The sequence below is a fragment of the Bos javanicus genome, chromosome 10 (assembly GCF_032452875.1).
Source record: "Bos javanicus breed banteng chromosome 10, ARS-OSU_banteng_1.0, whole genome shotgun sequence".
Classification (NCBI taxonomy): Eukaryota; Metazoa; Chordata; class Mammalia; order Artiodactyla; family Bovidae; genus Bos; species Bos javanicus.
In genome coordinates, this window is record NC_083877.1 from 67,024,263 (window position 1) to 67,043,534 (window position 19,272).

At 35.1% G+C, this 19,272-nt stretch overlaps 1 protein-coding gene across 1 annotated transcript; it reads left to right on the forward strand.

Moving 5' to 3' along the window:
• The first annotated feature begins 1 nt into the window (after position 1).
• Positions 2-18,216, forward strand: SOCS4 (suppressor of cytokine signaling 4). The gene is made up of 2 exons (XM_061428960.1): positions 2-331; positions 12,030-18,216. Exon 2 carries the CDS (start codon positions 12,122-12,124, stop codon positions 13,442-13,444), a length of 1,323 nt encoding a protein of 440 aa, XP_061284944.1. The 5' UTR covers positions 2-331; positions 12,030-12,121; the 3' UTR covers positions 13,445-18,216.
• Positions 18,217-19,272: the final 1,056 nt, after the last annotated feature.

A 19,272-nucleotide genomic window follows, 5' to 3' on the forward strand; every position in this document is an offset into this window, starting at 1 on the left:
CAGACCCGGGACGCCGGGCGGTGGCGTCAGCGGCGCGCACGCCGCTCGGGAAAAAGCCGGTTGCTGGGGGAGTGAGGAAGAAAGGGAGGGAGCCGAACACGGAAGTGGTGGCAGTGCCGGCGGAGCAGGTGGAGGCGGTGAGTGCGATGTCTGCGATGAGAACCCGGCACCTCAGGATGGGGGCTTGCAGACCGACAATCGCCTCGTAGGACTTACATGAGGTGCCGGAGTGGCTGGGCCTCCCTTCTCCACCTCAGCGAATACCCAGAGTGATGGCGGTGGTGATGGCGGCAGTTACAAGGATAGCCCCTGTTAAACTGCGTTCCGAGAGGTGAGTGGGGGAAGGGTGGTTTCTGCTTGGCCTTGCCCTCTCGGGGTCTGCTTCTACTTTGCTGGCGCTCCTCACTGGCAGCCATATCCGGGTCCCTGAACGGGTCCAGCCCCTCCTTGGGACCGGGCTAGAGAATGAAATGTCTGGGCTTGTTCTTTAAAGAAAAGGAAGACGAGACCCTTTTCAAGCCTTTAATCTTGGCATCCTCGACGCCTTCATCTTGTCATTTCTATAGCGGTGAAGGAGAGAAGACTTAATCTCAGTTTACGATTCCTGGAGGTGCGGCTGGTACATTAATGCTCGTTCTATAGGACATTGTACATGTGTTCCTTGAAGTAATTCGTGTTTCCCTATTCAGACTCCACCTAAAGTTCAATGAAGTGCATATCTTCTTTTATATCTATAAAAGAAGAGCTAAAGTGTATTGTTGAATACTTCATTGGATCCTTGCAGTCTTTGCTAAGGTCTTGGCCATTAAATTTATGCTTTGGTTGGATCTTCACGATCTCCATGTTGGGAGACCGATCTCTCATGAAAACCTTCACAACTGATATTTTTTTGTGGTACCCACCTTCTAATCTCAGTCGGATTTTGATTATGACATAAGTGAAACGTTTTTCCTTTGTAGAGTTTTCCCCATTGTTTTTCAGTCTAGTTTCATTGGGGAAAGTTGCAAACACATTTAGACAAACCGTGGTATTGTTCTTACCGCGTTGGCATTGTGTAAGGTGTTGCTTTAAGTACTAAGGCTCCAAATGAAGAGTGATTGGCTGAAAAGAACTTGGGATTTGTGGGGAAATAACCAACCTATTGTTTTTACACAAGAGCAAAAGATTCCTGAGATGATTCTTTCCGAGTGACTTAATTTTTGTCCGGAGATGTTTCATTGTTTAGATAGAACGATTTCTAGTTTGTGGTGTTTGTTTTTTTTTTTTTTTTAATCCAAGTAAATATCATTGCATTGACTATGGGGTTCGAGACGAAGTCCGATAATATATTTCAGTGTAGTACTTTTCAGAGCTCAGCATAAGAAGAATCTGCAAATTTGGAACAAGCTTTGTAGGTATCAAATGCTCTAACTATAAAATCTGTAACACCATGTGACTTTAAAACTATGAATGGTGTTCGCGCTTCTCTCCTTTAACTCTGCCTTAGCAATCAAGCCATTTGATTCATAGGTTAAAGAAAAATGTGTATATGTATATGTTTTGCTTTGTTTTTTTACAGATTTAACATGTATGGAATAAGCTTGGGCCTTAAAGCTGAACAAACCTAGATTTTAATTTTGACTCTCACAGTTACTCGTTGTGTGACCTTGAATATGCTTCTTTACTTTTTCTGAACGTCAGATTCCTCATCTCTAAAATGAAGATGACATCTATTTCCATAGAATTGTTATAGTAGATAGAAGATACTCATGAATGTATAAAAGTAAATTGTCTTGTGTTATTAATGGGGTACTTTGGGTGGGCATTTAATGGTTCATTCAAAATGGAGTTGTTTGAATCACTATTCAGTAAATTTTTTTGAACATTAAAAGGTGTATTCTTGCTTTTGCCAATGTGTTTTCACATTTCCATTTTTCAGTCAAATTTTAAAAAGAATTTTAACGTCTTCAATTAATTCATGATGTTGTTGAGGGAAACAAACATTCAGCTAATACATACAAGACAATGGTGTGGTGATGAAATGTGTATAACTTGAATCTTAGTAAACATTGCCTGGTGATTTAAGATAATGTAGATTTTAAAAAAGAAACCAGTGCTGTTGTCTGCCACTGATGTGGCTGTCAGAGTTTTCCAAATGAATTTATCATAGCAGTGCATGTCTCATAGGAGTGAATAGCTAAATGAACTCACTGTAAATGATGCCAAGGTCGCAGCTTCAGCTGCAGTGAAGGTTAGTTAGCTTTGCTCTGTGGTGACCATTGATACTACCCTTAGGTTCACAAATATTGTTGTTCTCAAGGACAATAGGCTAAGAAAACATGAGTATATTACCATTCTACTGTGGCAGTATTACCTATATAAATAATAATATCACATAATCTTAGTTTATCCAGGAGGCTTATCAATATTGCCTTATGGGAGGAATGTTTAAAATTCCTTTTTAATAAAATATGTATTAGATATAAAAATTATTAATCTTATGAAAGATAAGGTTAGAAGAAGAGAGTAATAACAAAACTGAGAACAGAGTAAAAAAAATATTAAGACAGTTTAGAAATCTGAAGATTTTTGTATCTCTGAAAGTGTCAAACTTACCAGCCTATTTAATTTATTTTGGGGGTAAATAATACTTGCATATGTATAAACTTTTAAGGTATTAAAGTGAATACAGTGAAAGACCTTCTGTCAACCTACCCAATTCCACTGGCTAAGGACAGCTAGTATTTGACTCCTGTGTTGTTACAATGACAGTGGATCCTTACCACCGCAAAATAGATATAATCATTGTTTTATCAATAAAAAAATATCAAGGCTCAGTAAGGTGATGAGTTGTCAGAAGTCACACACCTAACCATGTGTCAGAACTAGAAATAGATATTTTACTTCTGATCCAAGTAGTCTGCCAGACTGGCTCTCCAAGTCATAACTGTTGCCATAAAACTTAGAATTTAGTTTTATCAGAATATGAAGGCAATTTTAAGTCTAGAATAACATTATACTAGTTTGTATGTAAAACTTGTTACCTAGGCTTAAATGTAAGCATATATAATTATCATAAAGCCATGAAAAGAAGAATCTATGATCAGTTAAAAGAAAAAAACTTTGCCTACTATTTCTGTTGAAATTGATTTATTAAGCTTGTAAGAAACTACAGATTTTTTATAATTAAGTTTCATTATTTACACCCATAATATTTTTCAAGAACTTGAAACTTTAAAACTTTTTAAAAAAGAGCATGTTTAATATCAGGAGTAATAGAAAGAGCTTTATGATATTTCAGAAATGATGAAGCATCCTCAGCCTCAGATTTTTGAGATATGTTTTTGTGTGGATTTTCTAGTCTTTTATGTAGCCTGTGTTTCCTTTCATTCTTTTTCCTTATTGCCACTTTCCTAGCTCTTATTTTTTGAAATTAGCTCATTCTACATGGAAGGTTCTGAGAAAACATAACATATTGCAGAATGTAATACATATTCTCATTAAGCTCAATGTATGCTATTTTCATACATTTTAACCCTGGCAGTAAAAACATGAGGCAGCTGGCATTATCCAGATTTAATAATGTGAACACTGAAGCTGAATGAGATTTTAAAACTCAGGAGAGACAGCTAGTAAGTGACAGAGTCTGAATTTTAGATCATGTTTAATGATTTAGCAACTCATGCTATTTCATCTGCACCATGCTTCATTTTTAAATATGATATAGTCAAAAACTAGATTGTTAATTTTTTAGGGACCTTTAAAACTTAAAAACTTTCTCTTAGACCAAATTACACTCATAGGAAGAAAGACTGCAAGGAAATTGGCCAAAATGTCTAAATTGATTGCTTCTAGGTAATTGAATTACAGTCTTTTCCCCTCCTTTTTGAACTTTCCTGAATGTTTCCTATATTTTAAAATATGCATATATTATTTTTATAATTAAAGAATTATAAATTGAAAGGAAAAAATATATCTGTACAATCCAATTTATTCTCTGAGAGTCACAATCAAGTATCTTAAGCATTCTGATTTCTAAAATTCTGTTAAGGTTCTTGTGCTTTTAGAAGTTTGTAGTGCCAGCCTTTAGTTTTCTGTTCCCTCTTCACCCTAAATTAACCCTCTTCAGTGACAGGTCCTAGACATTTCTCTTTAGCTTGCATACCATAATGTACCTTCATTTTAATGTTAGCCCAAGTTAATGTTTCTTCCACAGTTTGTTCCACAAAAAGGGTTTACTTTGAGTTAAGTATAGGAAACTGTGGCCTAATCAGGTTTCTTAACCAAAGGACCTCTTGGAACCTTTTGCTATCTTTCAGTGGGGAAGTGATTTCCAAACTAGTTTGATAATGAAACTTCCAATTCTATAGAACACGTATTAATACCTTTTAGCACTAGTGTACACAGAAGTTCAGATTGGGGAACACTGGTATAAGCAAAATGTAGGAAATTAAGTGAAGAATGTTTGGAGAAGGGAAGAAAGGGTATAGTGGTGCCAATCAGTGTGTGTTTATTTGTGTTTTGTTTTCTCTTTTTCCAAATCAGTTAAGTCCCCTGAGCCATGGCTTGTTAGCATTGAAAAAGAGGTACTTTAAAATATTTACTGGAAAATGAACCTATATTGCTTTGGTAATGAGGAAAAAACACTTATAGTTCAGATGTTTCTCTCTTAAACATTTGAAAAAAACATTTTTCATGTTTTTTGATTAACATTCTGAGGAATTTATCTGTCGTATACTATCCAGTATATTCCATTTGTGGACTCTTAAGTGTTTCCTTAGAATCCAACACAAATATTAGCCTATGATCAAATATCAAGGACTCTGACCCACAGAATCCAATTTAAATATCATGGACTATGATCAGAATGCATTCAAGGAGTTTTGGGACACATAATAGCAGGTAAACTTTGGAATAATAGATTTAATAAGGAAATTACTACCAGAATAATAATTTATCTGGGAATTCTTTATATAGTATAGTAAATTATTCTTTATAAGGTCAAATTTAATACTTACATGAATTCTGGTCTTAAATAGACATCAGCATTGTGGACATAGTAGTTCAATGACTAATTAATATATACAATAATCCTCTGTTATCTAACATCATAGAGAATACAAATGAAGTTTCTAGATAAATGAGGTTTAACCCTTTATTTACTAACTTTTACAACAGTTTTCAATGGAAATTTGAATTAAAATCATCTTTCCAGCCTTATTCAAGAGAACTAACTAAATGTCATTTAAATCTGTTGTTAGTCTAGGATGGTCACTTTGGGTATTCTATCTGTGCAGTTGATTGTAGAACCTGGGATCAAATGGCTAGTGAATCTGGGAACTTGATTTCTTGAAAAAGGCTTTTATATAAACTTACTTTAGACACTTGCCACTTCCTCATTAAGAAATAATAATTTTAAAAATGTTACTGTGTAGTCCCCAAGGTATTGTAACTTAGATGCCTTCATAAAAAATTATTGAATCAAGAGTCAAAGCAACCTTCTCCCAAGTAATTCTTTGACTCTCTTAAAAAAAGAAAAGTTTCTTTGCAGTTACTAAGAAAGACTGTTGATTTGTCAACATTTTTCAAGATATCATCTTTGATTTCTATACTACATAAAAATGGTTGTAAAGCCACTTCTTTTTTTCACTTTGTATCTCATCTTCTACTTCATTTTTACAAAGTTTATGTAAAACTCCAACTATTAATGATAGGGTTGAGGGGACTCATTAAGATTCAGAACCTTACACTGTTTTTTAACACTCAGACTTTATGTGTATAGACAAACGTTTGGCAAGACACCAGAACGTTTTTTTAAAACTCATTTTTACTCTTTAAAAATAAATTTTTTTCACTAAAAATTAATGTTATTTTTATTGAGAGAAATGTAATTGAATTTTTTAATATTGTGCATTTTGGTTTAATGCAACTTTCAGAAGAGATTAGATCTTCTGCCATGTGTTTTAAGTGTAAAGATGCAAGAGTTTATATACATTTTTATCTCATTGTAACAAAATCATGTAATAGTGAAGGGAATTCTGAATATCTTCTTTTTCTAAAAAGCTTTCTCCATAGCCTTTTTTTTTTAAGCAGTTACTTTCTCAGTAGTAATTCTGATGTTACCTAAACCATAAATAGCCAGTTAAATATTTTGTCTTGCCTTTTTTCTTAATGTATCTGTTAAGTAACTTCTCAGAGCTGCTTATTATCCCAATAAAGGTCATCAAACTAAGAACACTTGTCATTTTGAAAAAGAAAAATATATAACTTGTCTTACAATATTAGCAACTAAACTGTGGGAAATTCTTAAAGAGATGGGAATATCAGACCACTTTACCTGCCTCCTGAGAAATCTGTTTGCAGGTCAAGAAGCAAGTTAGAACTGGACATGGAACAGACTGATTCAAAATTGGGAAAGGAGTATGTCAAGGCTATGTGTTGTCACCCTGCTTATTTAACTTATATGCAGAGTACATCATGCAAAATGCCGAGCTGGATGAAGCACAAGCCAGAATCAAGACTGCTGGGAGAAATAGCAACAACCTCAGATACGCAGATGATACCACTCTTGTGGCAGAAAGCAAAGAACTAAAGAGCTTCTTAATGAAGGTGAAAGAGGAGAGTGAAAAAGCTGGCTTAACACTCAATATTCAAAAAAATAAGATCATGGCATCCAGTCTCATCACTTCATGGCAAATAGATGGGGAAAGAGCACAGACAGAGACACACTTTATTTTCTTGGGCTCCAAAATCACTGCAGATGGTGACTGCAGCCATGGAACTCAAAGATGCTTGCTCCTTGGAAGAAAAGCTATGACAAACCTAGATAGAGTATTAAAAAGAAGAGCCATCACTCTGCCAACAAAGGTGCATCTATTCAAAGCTATGGTTTTTCCAGTAGTCATGTATGGATGTTAGAGCTGAACTACAAAAAGGCTGAACGCCGATGAATTGATGCTTTTGAACTGTGGCGTTGGAGAAGACTCTTGAGAGTCTCTTGTACTGCAAGGAGATCAAACCAGTCATTCCTAAAGGAAATAAGTCCTGAATATTCATTGGAAGAACTGATGCTGAAGCTGAAGTTCCACTACTTGGCCACCTGATGAAAAAAAAAGCCAACTCATTAGAAAAGACCCTGATGCTGGGAAAGATTGAAGGCAGGAGGAAAAGGGGATGACAGAGGACAAGATGGTTGGATGGTATCACTGACTTAGTGGACATGAGTTTGAGCAAGCTCTGGGAGATGGTGAAGGACAGGGAAGCCTGGCATGCTGCTGTCCATGGGGTCACAAAGAGTTGGAAACAACTGAGTGATAGAACTCTGCCCTGAGATAACTAGCAAACTTTGTGTTAATAGAATTTCCATGGTCATGTCTATTCACAAATATTGTAAAGATTCTCTTATGTAAGATAATATAATCCACAAAGGTATTCCAACAACATGGAAGCAGTTGTGATCCACTAAAAGTGCACAAAGAAATGGAGAGGGTTGCCATCAAGTACTTAGCTTTTTGGAGCTCCCACTCCTCCCCCCAGAAAGCACCTCATCAGACAAGTACCCATCTCACAATGAGTAATGGGAACATTGCCAATCATACATTCAATATTAATAGAGTTTTCTAATTTTTAGACAAGTATAAATACAAGTTAAATTTTCTTCCCACTTTGAAGACTACAACATTAAGTGGCATTCTGGCCAATATATCAATATGGTAAGTAAGTAAGTTTTAGTCACTCAGCCGTGCCCAACTCTTTGCGACCCTATGGACTGCAGCCCACCAGGCTCCTGTGTCCGTGAGATTTTCTAGGCAAGGATACTGGAGTGGGTTGCCATTTCCTTCTGCAGGGGATCTTCCCGACCCAAGAACCAAACCCAGGTCTCCTGCACTACAGGCCAGATTCTTTACCCACTGAGCTACAAGGGAAACCCATTGATATGGTATATTTTACCAAATATATTTTTTTCCATAAGTTTATAAAAAGTGGAACTTCTGAAGCATGAACTGAGTCATCTGTCAAAAGAATAGCTATGTAAAATTTATATAAGGCTATAGTGCTTAGATACCAAAAGATAACCAGTCAGAAGATTTTCTGTGCATTAACTCTTTAAGTGCAGGTATGGAAAATTCATCTAGGACAATGGTATTTTTCACTTTATTTTTTGGATACCTGTAGCAATAGTATATGTAAGAACAGTTAACCTAAAATCCAGAGATACTTAATTGATTACTCCTATTATGTACAGGTTGGTAAGCCTTGCCAAAATAAATCTGTTTTGTTAGCATTTAAACTTGTTTTGAGTGAGGCTGGAAGTCAGTTCTCTGGTGGAAAACGTCAAATTGTTCTTAGCTTCATAGTCTGCTGAGTTTTAGCAATGTCTAGCTTATTAATCCTTTTTTATTTTGAAAGGTTAGCTATCATCCTGAAAGTTATATGTGCTCATAAACTATAGTTAGCACTGGGCTAGAGACAGAGGTATTTCAGTGATTTCTTTACTTATGAACTATTTCTATAAAACTGTCTTGGGTGCTATAATAAAACAACATATGTAATATCTGTTTCTTTTTTAAAAAAGAAATGTTAACCTTTATTGTATACTTGCTCCATTTAGAATCTGAGCTACATATGTATTTTACATACCTTATTTCTTTTAATTCCTACTAGCCTAATGAAATATATAGCATCAGTGTCTCCATTTTACAGATGAAGAAACTGAGATTTTAAGGTCATATGGCTAGTACAAAATCTATTTTATTTCTCATTACTTTCATGGTTACTTTTTCCCTCCAAGTTCTTTGTGTTTTAGTAACTTGTTTATTTTAAAGGCTTTCCTCAAAAGTCTAGTAACCTATCATAATCTAGAGTAAATGAAGCACAACAATGCTGTCTGAAAGTACAAGTAAGCAGGCATGGCTTATGGATGGATGAGCCTCACAGAATGCCTGGGTGTCCCTCCAGCTTTTTATTGGGAGGATTTCCAGTTACCAGAATCTATAGATCTTTTCTCTTTGGTTATTCTGTTTCTCCAGTTTAGTACTGTCCAATCTCTTATTAGGGAGGTGTAAGTTTGACCACTGGAATTCTGGAAGTTGGATGGAAGAATGGAGCAGGGAACTTTCTGATTTTAGTCCCAGGCCTCCCATCTATCCTTACTATGTCTGGTATCCAAAGTCTTGAGCCTTTCTGGTTCAATTTCTCCAAATAATAAAATCCTATCTCCTCTAAGTATGAGAGTAAGAACCAGAGAGATCTAACTGCCCTAACACAAATTTTCAACCTGCTTCCCCATTTTCCTGAACTGTTCTCCATACATACTTTCTGTAGAATCTGGTGCCTCTGAGTGTCCTGGACTTTGCCTGCTCTGTTGTCTTCTCATTAACATTGCCTCTGTGCCTGGTGTCACCAACCTCTCCACTGCTGAGTCAGTCATTGCTCCTCTGTTTTCTGTCCTTGTATTTTGTCACTCAGGTTATAGATACATGATAGTTTCATTGAAGATGAGATTTGTGTTTTTATTGCTCATTTTCCCTTGTTTTGGGCTGATTTCTGAGAGAAAAGTGGAGCAAAAAGATTTTCACTTAGCCATTTTTAAACTGCATCATTATTTCTTTTATAATTAGAAAAAAACCAAAGCTATTTTCTTTTTGAGGGGAAATCAGCTATTCATTTAGAAATTTAATATGGATAGCAGTAATTATAACTAAAGAAAGTATTGGAATCACCAAAAGAGTTTGTAGGAGACTTGGTTGTTTTTGAAGAGAGTGATGAAAGCAGACCCTGGTAAAGGTGGGAATGTCGTCAAGAGCAGAGGTGTGGAATTAGCTCTGATAACAGGAAGATGAGCATGTTTATATGCAGTGGAGTAAAGTTGACCTTAGAATTAATAATCTGCTCTTTGATATTTTTAAAGTAAATAAAAACACTAGATATTTTAAATTTTACGTAATATACTTTTCACATTATCACATTGAATAAAAAAGTTGAAAGTATGTAATATTAACAAAAAAATATCTGCTTGGGGCGCTTATTTAATTTTTTTAATCTTGAAAAGTATAAGTGTAAGCTCTTAGTAATAAGAGACTTTTCTGATCAATGACTTCATATTCTTCAGCGTACTCTGTAGCTTCTGCCTGTTTATTTTTGTTCAGTGGAATTTAGTCAATGAACAACCAAAGCATACTGTTAAATATAATTTGGTATACTAAGTGATGATGTTTCTTTCAAATTTAGATTTTAAAATATTTTTTCTCTGTGAATTTTAAATGATTATGTACCAGTGAGCTCACTAAATCAAAACAATAAGTATAATCACCTGATGCTATTCTTTGTTTAGTAATCAGGTACTTCATATGACAAGGGCTTCCCTGGTGATTCTGTGGTAAAGAATCTGCCGGCCAACGCAGGAGGTGCAGGTTCAATCCCTGGGTCAGGAAGATCCTCTGACGAAGAAAATGGCAACCCACTCCAGTATTCTTGCCTGGAAAATACCATAGCAGGCTACAGTCCATGGGGTTGCAAAGAGTAAAACACAACTTAGCGATTAAACAACAACAACAACTTTATATGGCAAGCCTTTATCATTAGTTCATACTTTTAAGCACATCCCAATCATATTTGCCATTGCAGATGCTTATTTCAAACTCTACTGCTATGAAAATGGATTCTGGTAGCTCTCAACATTACTTAACTGTTGGGATGGTTGAGAATATTGAGTACAACCGATTTTCTTAATTATAAAATTCAATATCCATTTATAAAATATTTGAGATTATAAAATCCCTCCCCCCAAACTTGGACTTAAATCTTATTCCATCTAATAATAGCTAAGTAGTTTTTATCTATGACCAATCATTACTATTAATTTTAAAAATTTGTTTACATTATAAATTTTAGGCTATCTACCCAATTTCATAGGAAAGGCATTGCCCTATAGAACTTTGTTTTTTTGAAATTATCAGGAAGAATATATAAGTGTGTGTGTGTGTATGTGTGTGTGTAAAATAACAAATTTTTATCCAATTCCAAATTTTCCACACACCATGTAGACTAATAGTGAAATTGACCAAATATTTAAATGAGTTGACAAAAATTACGTTGGGAATTCTTGCATGACGTTTCTACTGTTCAGTGCTGATTATTTATTTAATAAATTCTTAACAGCTTTTATAACTTAAAATTGTTCATATTTTCAATCAGTAGAAAAGAAAACGAAAGAAAAAAGAAAACGAGAGAGAAGGAAGGTTGTTGTTGTTGTCTAGTCACTAAGTCAGTCATGTCTGACTCTTGTGATTCTGTGGGCTTAGCCTCCCAGCTTCCTCTGTCTGTGGGCTTTCCCAACAAGAATACTGAAGCAGGTTGCCATTTCCTTCTCCAGGGGATCTTCCTGACCCAGGGATTGAACCCGTGTCTCCTACACTACAGACAGATTCTTTACCACTGAGCCACTGAGGAAGCCTACAAGGAGGGTGAAAGTGAAAGTCGCTTAGTTATGTCTGACTCTTTGCAATCCCATGGACTGTAGAGTCCATGGAATTCTTCAGGTTCCCAACCTAGGGATCGAACCCAGGAGGGTAGTGATAGTTAAATACCAGCTCATAGTTTTCTCATCTCTGACAAAGAATTCCCTGGTCTGCTGTGAAATTAAAAAATAAACCAGAAATTGTTAACATTTCAGACATATATTTTGGCTGACAGGATGCTTAGCTTTTTTGATTCACATTGACAAGTAGCTATGGGAAAGAAACTCAGATTCTTGACTCAATGGCACTATAGAATTATTAGTATATGGTAAAGTAGTTTATTTAAATGAGAACAAAATATCTTGGAACTGCCTTCCAACATTTCCAGTACTTTTTTGAAAAATATATTAATTATCTATGGCAAAAACCACTACAATATTATAAAGTAATTAGCCTCCAATTAAAATAAATTAATTTTTAAAAAACCAAAAAAAAGTGTATTATCCCTTTTCATCTTGTATATAATTGGGACTTGATATATAAACTATGTAATGTTAATGACAATTAATGATCTTTATTTTTTTTCCTTAGATACATCCAGAAAGTACCCAGAAGAAATATTCTACTGGAAAAATTGAAAAAGCATTATTTATAACACTGGAATTTGTGGACAGTTTGTTAAAATGGCAGAAAATAGTGAAAGTAATAGTAAAAATGTAGATGTAAGGCCCAAAACTAGCCGGAGTCGAAGTGCTGACAGAAAGGATGGTTATGTGTGGAGTGGAAAGAAGTTATCTTGGTCAAAAAAGAGTGAAAGTTGTTCAGATGCTGAAACAGTGAGTGCTATCGAGAAAACTGAAGTTCCTTTAAGGAGCCAAGAAAGGAAGCACAGCTGTTCATCTATCGAGTTGGATTTAGATCATTCCTGTGGGCATAGATTTTTAGGCCGATCTCTTAAACAGAAACTGCAAGATGCTGTGGGGCAGTGTTTTCCAATAAAGAATTGTAGTAGTCGGCATTCTTCAGGGCTTCCATCTAAAAGAAAAATTCATATCAGTGAACTCATGTTAGATAAGTGTCCGTTCCCACCTCGATCAGATTTAGCCTTTAGGTGGCATTTTATTAAACGACACACTGCTCCTATAAGTCCCAAATCAGATGAATGGGTAAGCACAGACTTGTCTCAGAGCGAATTGAGGGATGGTCAGCTAAAACAACGAAGAAACATGGAAGAGGTCAGCTGCTTCTCACATACCAGTGTTCAGCCCTGTGTCATAACCAGTAACAATTCTTCGGGTAGAGGTGGTCCTGGGACTGACTCTATAGTGAACCTGGCTTCAAATAACAGCATAGAAGATAGTGACATGGATTCAGATGATGAAATTATAACACTTTGCACAAGTTCCCGGAAAAGAAACAAACCCAAATGGGAAATTGATGAAGAAATCCTGCAACTGGAAACACCTCCCAAGTACCATACTCAGATTGATTATGTCCACTGTCTTGTACCAGACCTCCTTCAGATCAATAATAATCCATGTTACTGGGGTGTTATGGATAAATATGCAGCTGAAGCTCTACTAGAAGGAAAACCAGAAGGCACCTTTTTACTGCGAGATTCAGCACAGGAAGACTATTTATTCTCTGTTAGTTTTAGACGCTATAGTCGTTCTCTTCACGCTAGAATTGAACAGTGGAATCACAACTTTAGCTTTGATGCACATGATCCTTGTGTCTTCCATTCGCCTGACATTACTGGGCTCCTAGAGCATTATAAGGACCCGAGTGCCTGTATGTTCTTCGAACCACTTTTATCCACTCCTTTAATTCGGACTTTCCCCTTTTCCCTGCAGCATATATGCAGAACAGTTATTTGTAACTGTACAACTTACGATGGCATTGATGCCCTTCCAATTCCTTCTTCCATGAAATTATATCTGAAGGAATATCACTATAAATCAAAAGTTAGAGTACTCAGGATTGATGCACCAGAACAACAATGCTAGAAAAAGGGTAGGAACAAGGGAGTGGTTATATATGTATTTTCATTTAATACTTTATTTTTCTTATTATACCACTTTGAATTTTTCTACAAGGGCAGTTGAAGTCCAAAATAAACTTCTGCCCTAAATTTTACTTGCAGATCAGTTTATTTTTATTAGGATACAGTAATTGTTGAACAATAATAATGGTTACACACTAGGGGTTAATGGATATTTTTGACCAGGTTTGGTTTTTGTTTTTACCATGTAGCTTGTATACTTAATTTTTTTCTTTTCTTAATTGTAACTTAAATATGATCCAGGGATATTTGAAGTTTGTAGGCATTGCAAACACATTTAAATAATCTGTATTTCATACTTTTCTTTAAAAATAATTGTTTCTTTTCCTATATATAACATATAAAACGCTTTGTTAACCTATGTCATTGGCATTCCTAACATAAGATATAGTTTCCACATCATCCTTTCATTTGTTTTAAAAGCCTTCGGTAAAGCTGTGTGTGTTGTAATTTACTAATAGGGATGTTAAAAGTTAACAAAATGGCTTCAAATCAAACTTGATGTGTTTTCATTTTAAATATTAATTGTAAAGCTGAATTACTAAATTTGATTAATCAGGTCAGTAAGAATCAAATGAGGACATGATATCTTAGAGGTGAATTTATTCTTCTGTAATGTGGCATGGTCATTTATTATTCCTTGAATAGATCTTTCTCTCAAACTTGGAAGAGTTACCATCTTCAGAACATAAGTATTATTCCCTTCTCACTGGAAGCTTTAAAAATAATGATACTACTATTAGTAACTAGTAATTACTAAATAATAAAGCAACTGGGGTTTTTTCTGTATTGACTTGTGAACTGTTGCTTCTGCTTAGCTCTTTTTTAGAAACTGAGCCTGTTACTTTGGAGAGATGCCACAGTTTATAAACAGCCACAAATTTCCATTGGTAACCAAAGAGACCTAAGTAGTTTTCCATTATTTTGACTTGAGCTTGAATAAGGATTCAAGAAGTAAACATGGAGCTTAGTATTCAGGGAACTTAATACTGGTTTTGATCTTCAGATTTCAGGTAACTATTCCTATTTTCAGAACTAACATATCTTTAGTATGGCTTCAGAAAAAGGAAAACATTTTGAGAGCTATATTGCTTATGCCATACTGAACAATACTGGGCACTGGGTATAATATTTTTAAGTTTAGCATCTCAAGAACAGAGAAGCATTTTTCAGAAAACATTATCCCAATATAATATAAATGAAGTGATAGCCTATTTAACTTTTCTTTTTTAAAGAATCAATAATAAATTTCCTAGACAGTTACTTCTTCTGGTGAGTTGTCTACCCCTTTGTACAAATTAGCATTTTTAATATAGTAAATTGATCTCTTGATGCTAGTTTATCTAGTAGGAAGCTGTTTCTACCTGGATTGAAAGAAATTCGACTCAAATTTCCCAGTTAGATGTTTCTTAAGTATTGCTTTTATGTCAAAGTAGCATTTCCCTTTCCTACAGTTCTGCTGTTAACATAAAGATGGCATTTAAAATTAATTGCTTTAAAATAAGTTTTTAGCAGTTATCACAAAATTGAACAAGAAAATCTCTTACCATTATCTTCTAGCATCTTTTTTTCTCAAGTGATCTCAAGATTGTCTTGGTTCCAGTGAGGGTTAGCTACTAAAATAGCACCTCTCTCAGCAGTGATGAGGCTCAGGATAACAACATCAGTGTCAGGATAAATATCTCTTCTAAAGATGATATTTCCCTTTTACAAAAGTTGGACAGTCTCATACTACCTCATCTTTCTTGTGGCGCTTTTGTAGATCACTGAGAAGCTTATCTTATTTACCAATATAATGCTTCCTAAACATCCATCTTTGGTGAAGAAAATTAACAGTATGGTTAGACTCTACCCATAATTATAGTTTTTTATCAGAATTTGATATTGAGACTTTCTGTTTCTATGAAACAATATTGTTTTAAATATTTTTCTTTTAAAGATAACTTTTTATCAATACAGAAAAACCTAAGGAATGATTAGCTAATGAATATTCTGTTAAAGGTAATTTTATAAAGAAAAAGAAAATATGCTGTCTTTTATAATGGTAAAAATTAGTATTTATATGAAAATCAAGATCTAAGTAGCCTTTCATATATTCAAACTGGTTGCTTGTGATATATTTTCTCTGCTTTCTTATTTTTTCAACTTCAAGGTATTGATAGCTGTTAACATTTTCAAAATACTGCCATTTATATAGCCTTGAAGCAGATGATCTAATAAATGAGAGCAGGAAAGAGACTCATTTACTCTGAAACAGTTTGTATTTTTTCCTTTGGTATTTGCTACAGTGAAAAGAAATCGGGAAAGTAGAAATGTAAGATTTGAGAAGGGAATTGATTACCATGAAGGGAAAAGAAGAGTAAGAATTCTTTAGAGCATGAAGCGATTGGAATTTAGAAAGGTTAAGTCTTTCTCAGTGACTTTTTGAGGACACATTTGAAAGAGCATTCAGCATTCAGAAATTAACTCATTAAAAATATACTTACTGGAATTATGTGTAAGTAAATGAGTATAAATTTTGAGAGGAACAATGTGGGGAGATATATAAATATAAATTTTATAGCTAAGTTGAACACTGAGCATTTGAAAAGTGTAAATTTCAGAGTCGAGAAAGCATTCAGCATGGTGGAAATGTAGTGCTTACTGGTGAGAGCGGATGGGGCTAAAAGAAACGATAAAATATTAAAATTAAGAATTTAGGCATCACCTCAGGGGAAAGCCTTGACAGTGAAAGGGAACTACTTAATCGCTAATAGCTAGTCTGGACCAGACACTTAAATGCGCTTTGGGAATCATCCTGCACTAACCAGGAAACAAACTTGATTTTTTCTATTTCTCTCTGAAGCTTTCAAGAGTACCCCCAAGCCCGCCTCCCCTTTTTTTAAGCTACAGCATCTTGATTCATACTGTACTTCCCGAAACATGCTGAATGGATTTTTTTAGGTTACCTGAGCATTTTTGTATGAAGAATTATATCTGATCTTTCTATAACTGTGCCATTCACTTAAATAATTCATGGAATGGTTTAATTTAAAGGAAGACCTAATAGGAAGAAGATTAAAGGAAGCTTTTAGTCAGCCTGTGGCTAGATTTATTGATTTGGTGATCAGACTTGTGTTCTTTCCTGAATTTTAGCTAATGGCAAACTGTGGTCAAAAAATGGCTTTCAGTTAAAGTTTTGACTTCTTATTGTAAATAATATAAAGAATGTCTAAGTAATTAGAAATCCTTTTTAAAAAGTAGAGCAAATGTGGCAAATAGGATTCATTATACAAATTCCATTTCTTTTTATAAAAAACAAACCATTATCATTTATTCATGAGCCAAAGCCATTAAGAAGATAAATCAAGTTATCAGCTTCCTGTCTCTCTGAAATTTGGATCATTTTATAGATCCATGTAATAGAGAGCTTCCTTCCTATGAAACAAAAATCTTGAGACCTAACTCTTAGACTCTTAGTTTTCATTAAAAATCTTTTTTGTCACTTTTAGCTATAATCAGAGTCAAATAGATTATACATTCATTTTGGTAGAGGAAATTTCACAGGAAGTGGACTTAATTATACATAACATTCCCTGAGGCAACACAAGGGAAACAATGTTTAAAGTAGATTGTGCTTAGGTAATTTAATGCCCAAATGAATAAAAGATTTTAAGTCAAGCAGATTATTGTTTCTACTTTGGGGAAAAAAAATGTTTACAATCTTCATTTTACATAGACAGTTTTACATTCATTTTTACTTCTGAAGAATGGACAGAAAGCACAAGGGGGTTTTCTCTTTTAATGGTCTAGAAATAAGCAACACTACAAAAGTGTACTATTAACACATGAAGATAGTGGAGACAAAACGGAAGTAACTATGGCTTCTAAATAAAAATGTAGACTAATGGATATAATCCAATGAAAAGGAATTTAAGGCACATGACTCCTATTTCAAATAAAGACAGTCTTTTTTACTTTTTAATTTTGAATACATTACTCAATTCTCTCTTTAATTTCCTAGCACATAAAATATAGATGATAATAGATGTCACTTGACTTCCTGCAGGTTAATTCTTTATGGTCCAAGAGGTGACCCTTGGAGCATACTTGAAAATATTTCTGTATAGCTGTCAAGTACTAACGTGATGACAGGTTTTCAGAGTTTCCCCTTAGAGAACCCTGCAGATTCACATTCATTTCTTTTAGTCTGTAAAGGCCTTCTTGACTTGATTTGACAATAAAGATAATGGTACAATTTGAATTTATGGTTTAGACTCTGCAATTAGATGAACAGTTGCAATTTCCTCCTACTCTTAATAAGGTTTATGTAAAATTGATGTTTGCCTAAGTTATTTTAAAAGTTGATTACATTTGCAGGAAGAAAAGATAATCACTTTTGCCATAATCAAATTTAAGCTTTCAGATGAGTATAAAACTCAAGGAGGTTTACTTAAATTATGCTGACTTTGCTAGAATTGGATAAATTCTGTATAAACCAAGTATGAACTAGATATATACTTGAATATACAGAGTTTAAGTAGTAACTTCACAAAGCTGTTAGTACTCATCAATCAGCCTTGTATGATCCACCCCTTACCTAAAAAGAAGTAGAGTGTTTCCCTTTTTATTTCTAATCCTGAAGTTGAATGTTTCTTCTTGGATGTGAGTTCAAATAAATTGATCTGAATACATTTTCATTTCTTATTAATTAAAACCTCATATATAAAATCCAAAGGCTTTGTAGTCTGTTTTCAAAACACTACTGCATATCCTTACCTGACACGTTCAACTTGGAGAAATTTTTAAATCTGTATTACACATTTTCCTTTCAGTTCTTTAGTGTGTCATTTTAGGTCTTCCAGAAACATGTCAAAATGTGATTAAATGTACAAGAGATGTATTGAAGGGCAATGGACACCTTTGAAGAATAAAGGGGAATGGGACTTCACTGGTGGTCCAGTGGTTATAACTCTGCTTACACACACACAAAGAATAAGAAAGAAAGCAGGGAAAGGTGGTGAAGTCTTTGTACCACATTGCAGGTCTGACATCTGTAAAAGAAATTGAAGGAAGCACTGGGTAGGGTGGGCAGTGCAGTTTTGAAAAGGCCAGGCTGTGGATTTAGTTCCCAACAGGTTGCCTGTTGGAGCCAACATGGGACAGGAATGGGCTAATTTGATAATTCCCACTGTGCTCAGTTATTGACTGGAAATATGGGAAAAGCTGAAGGCTGTTGGTCACTCATGATCAGGACACACATGATCAGGACTAGAGTGAGGCACTTAAATGTGGGCATAAATTTTTTTGACCATAAACCCAGTAATGAAAATAACTTTTGGGTGACTTTAAAATTCAGGATTAATGCACAATGACCCCTGCTGCTGCTAAGTCGCTTCAGTCGTGTCCAACTCTGTGCGACCCCAGAGACGGCAGCCCACCAGGCTCCCCTGGGATCCTCCCCTGGGATCCTCCAGGCAATAACACTGGAGTGGGTTGCCATTTCCTTCTCCAGTGCATGAAAGTGAAAGTGAAGTCGCTCAGTGTCCGACTCCTAGTGACCCTATGGACTGCAGCCCACCAGGCTCCTCCACCCATGGGATTTTCCAGGCAAGAGTATTGGAGTGGGGTGCCACCGCCTTCTCCGACAATGACGCCTATGATAAGCAAAACATCAAAAACATTTTACCACTATTTTGCTGACTTACGGTTCCTTCTGAATTCCTATGACTCCGCAGGGCACTGCTGAGTCGCAGCCTTCTATGAGGATAAAGTAGGTCACACTAGTATCCT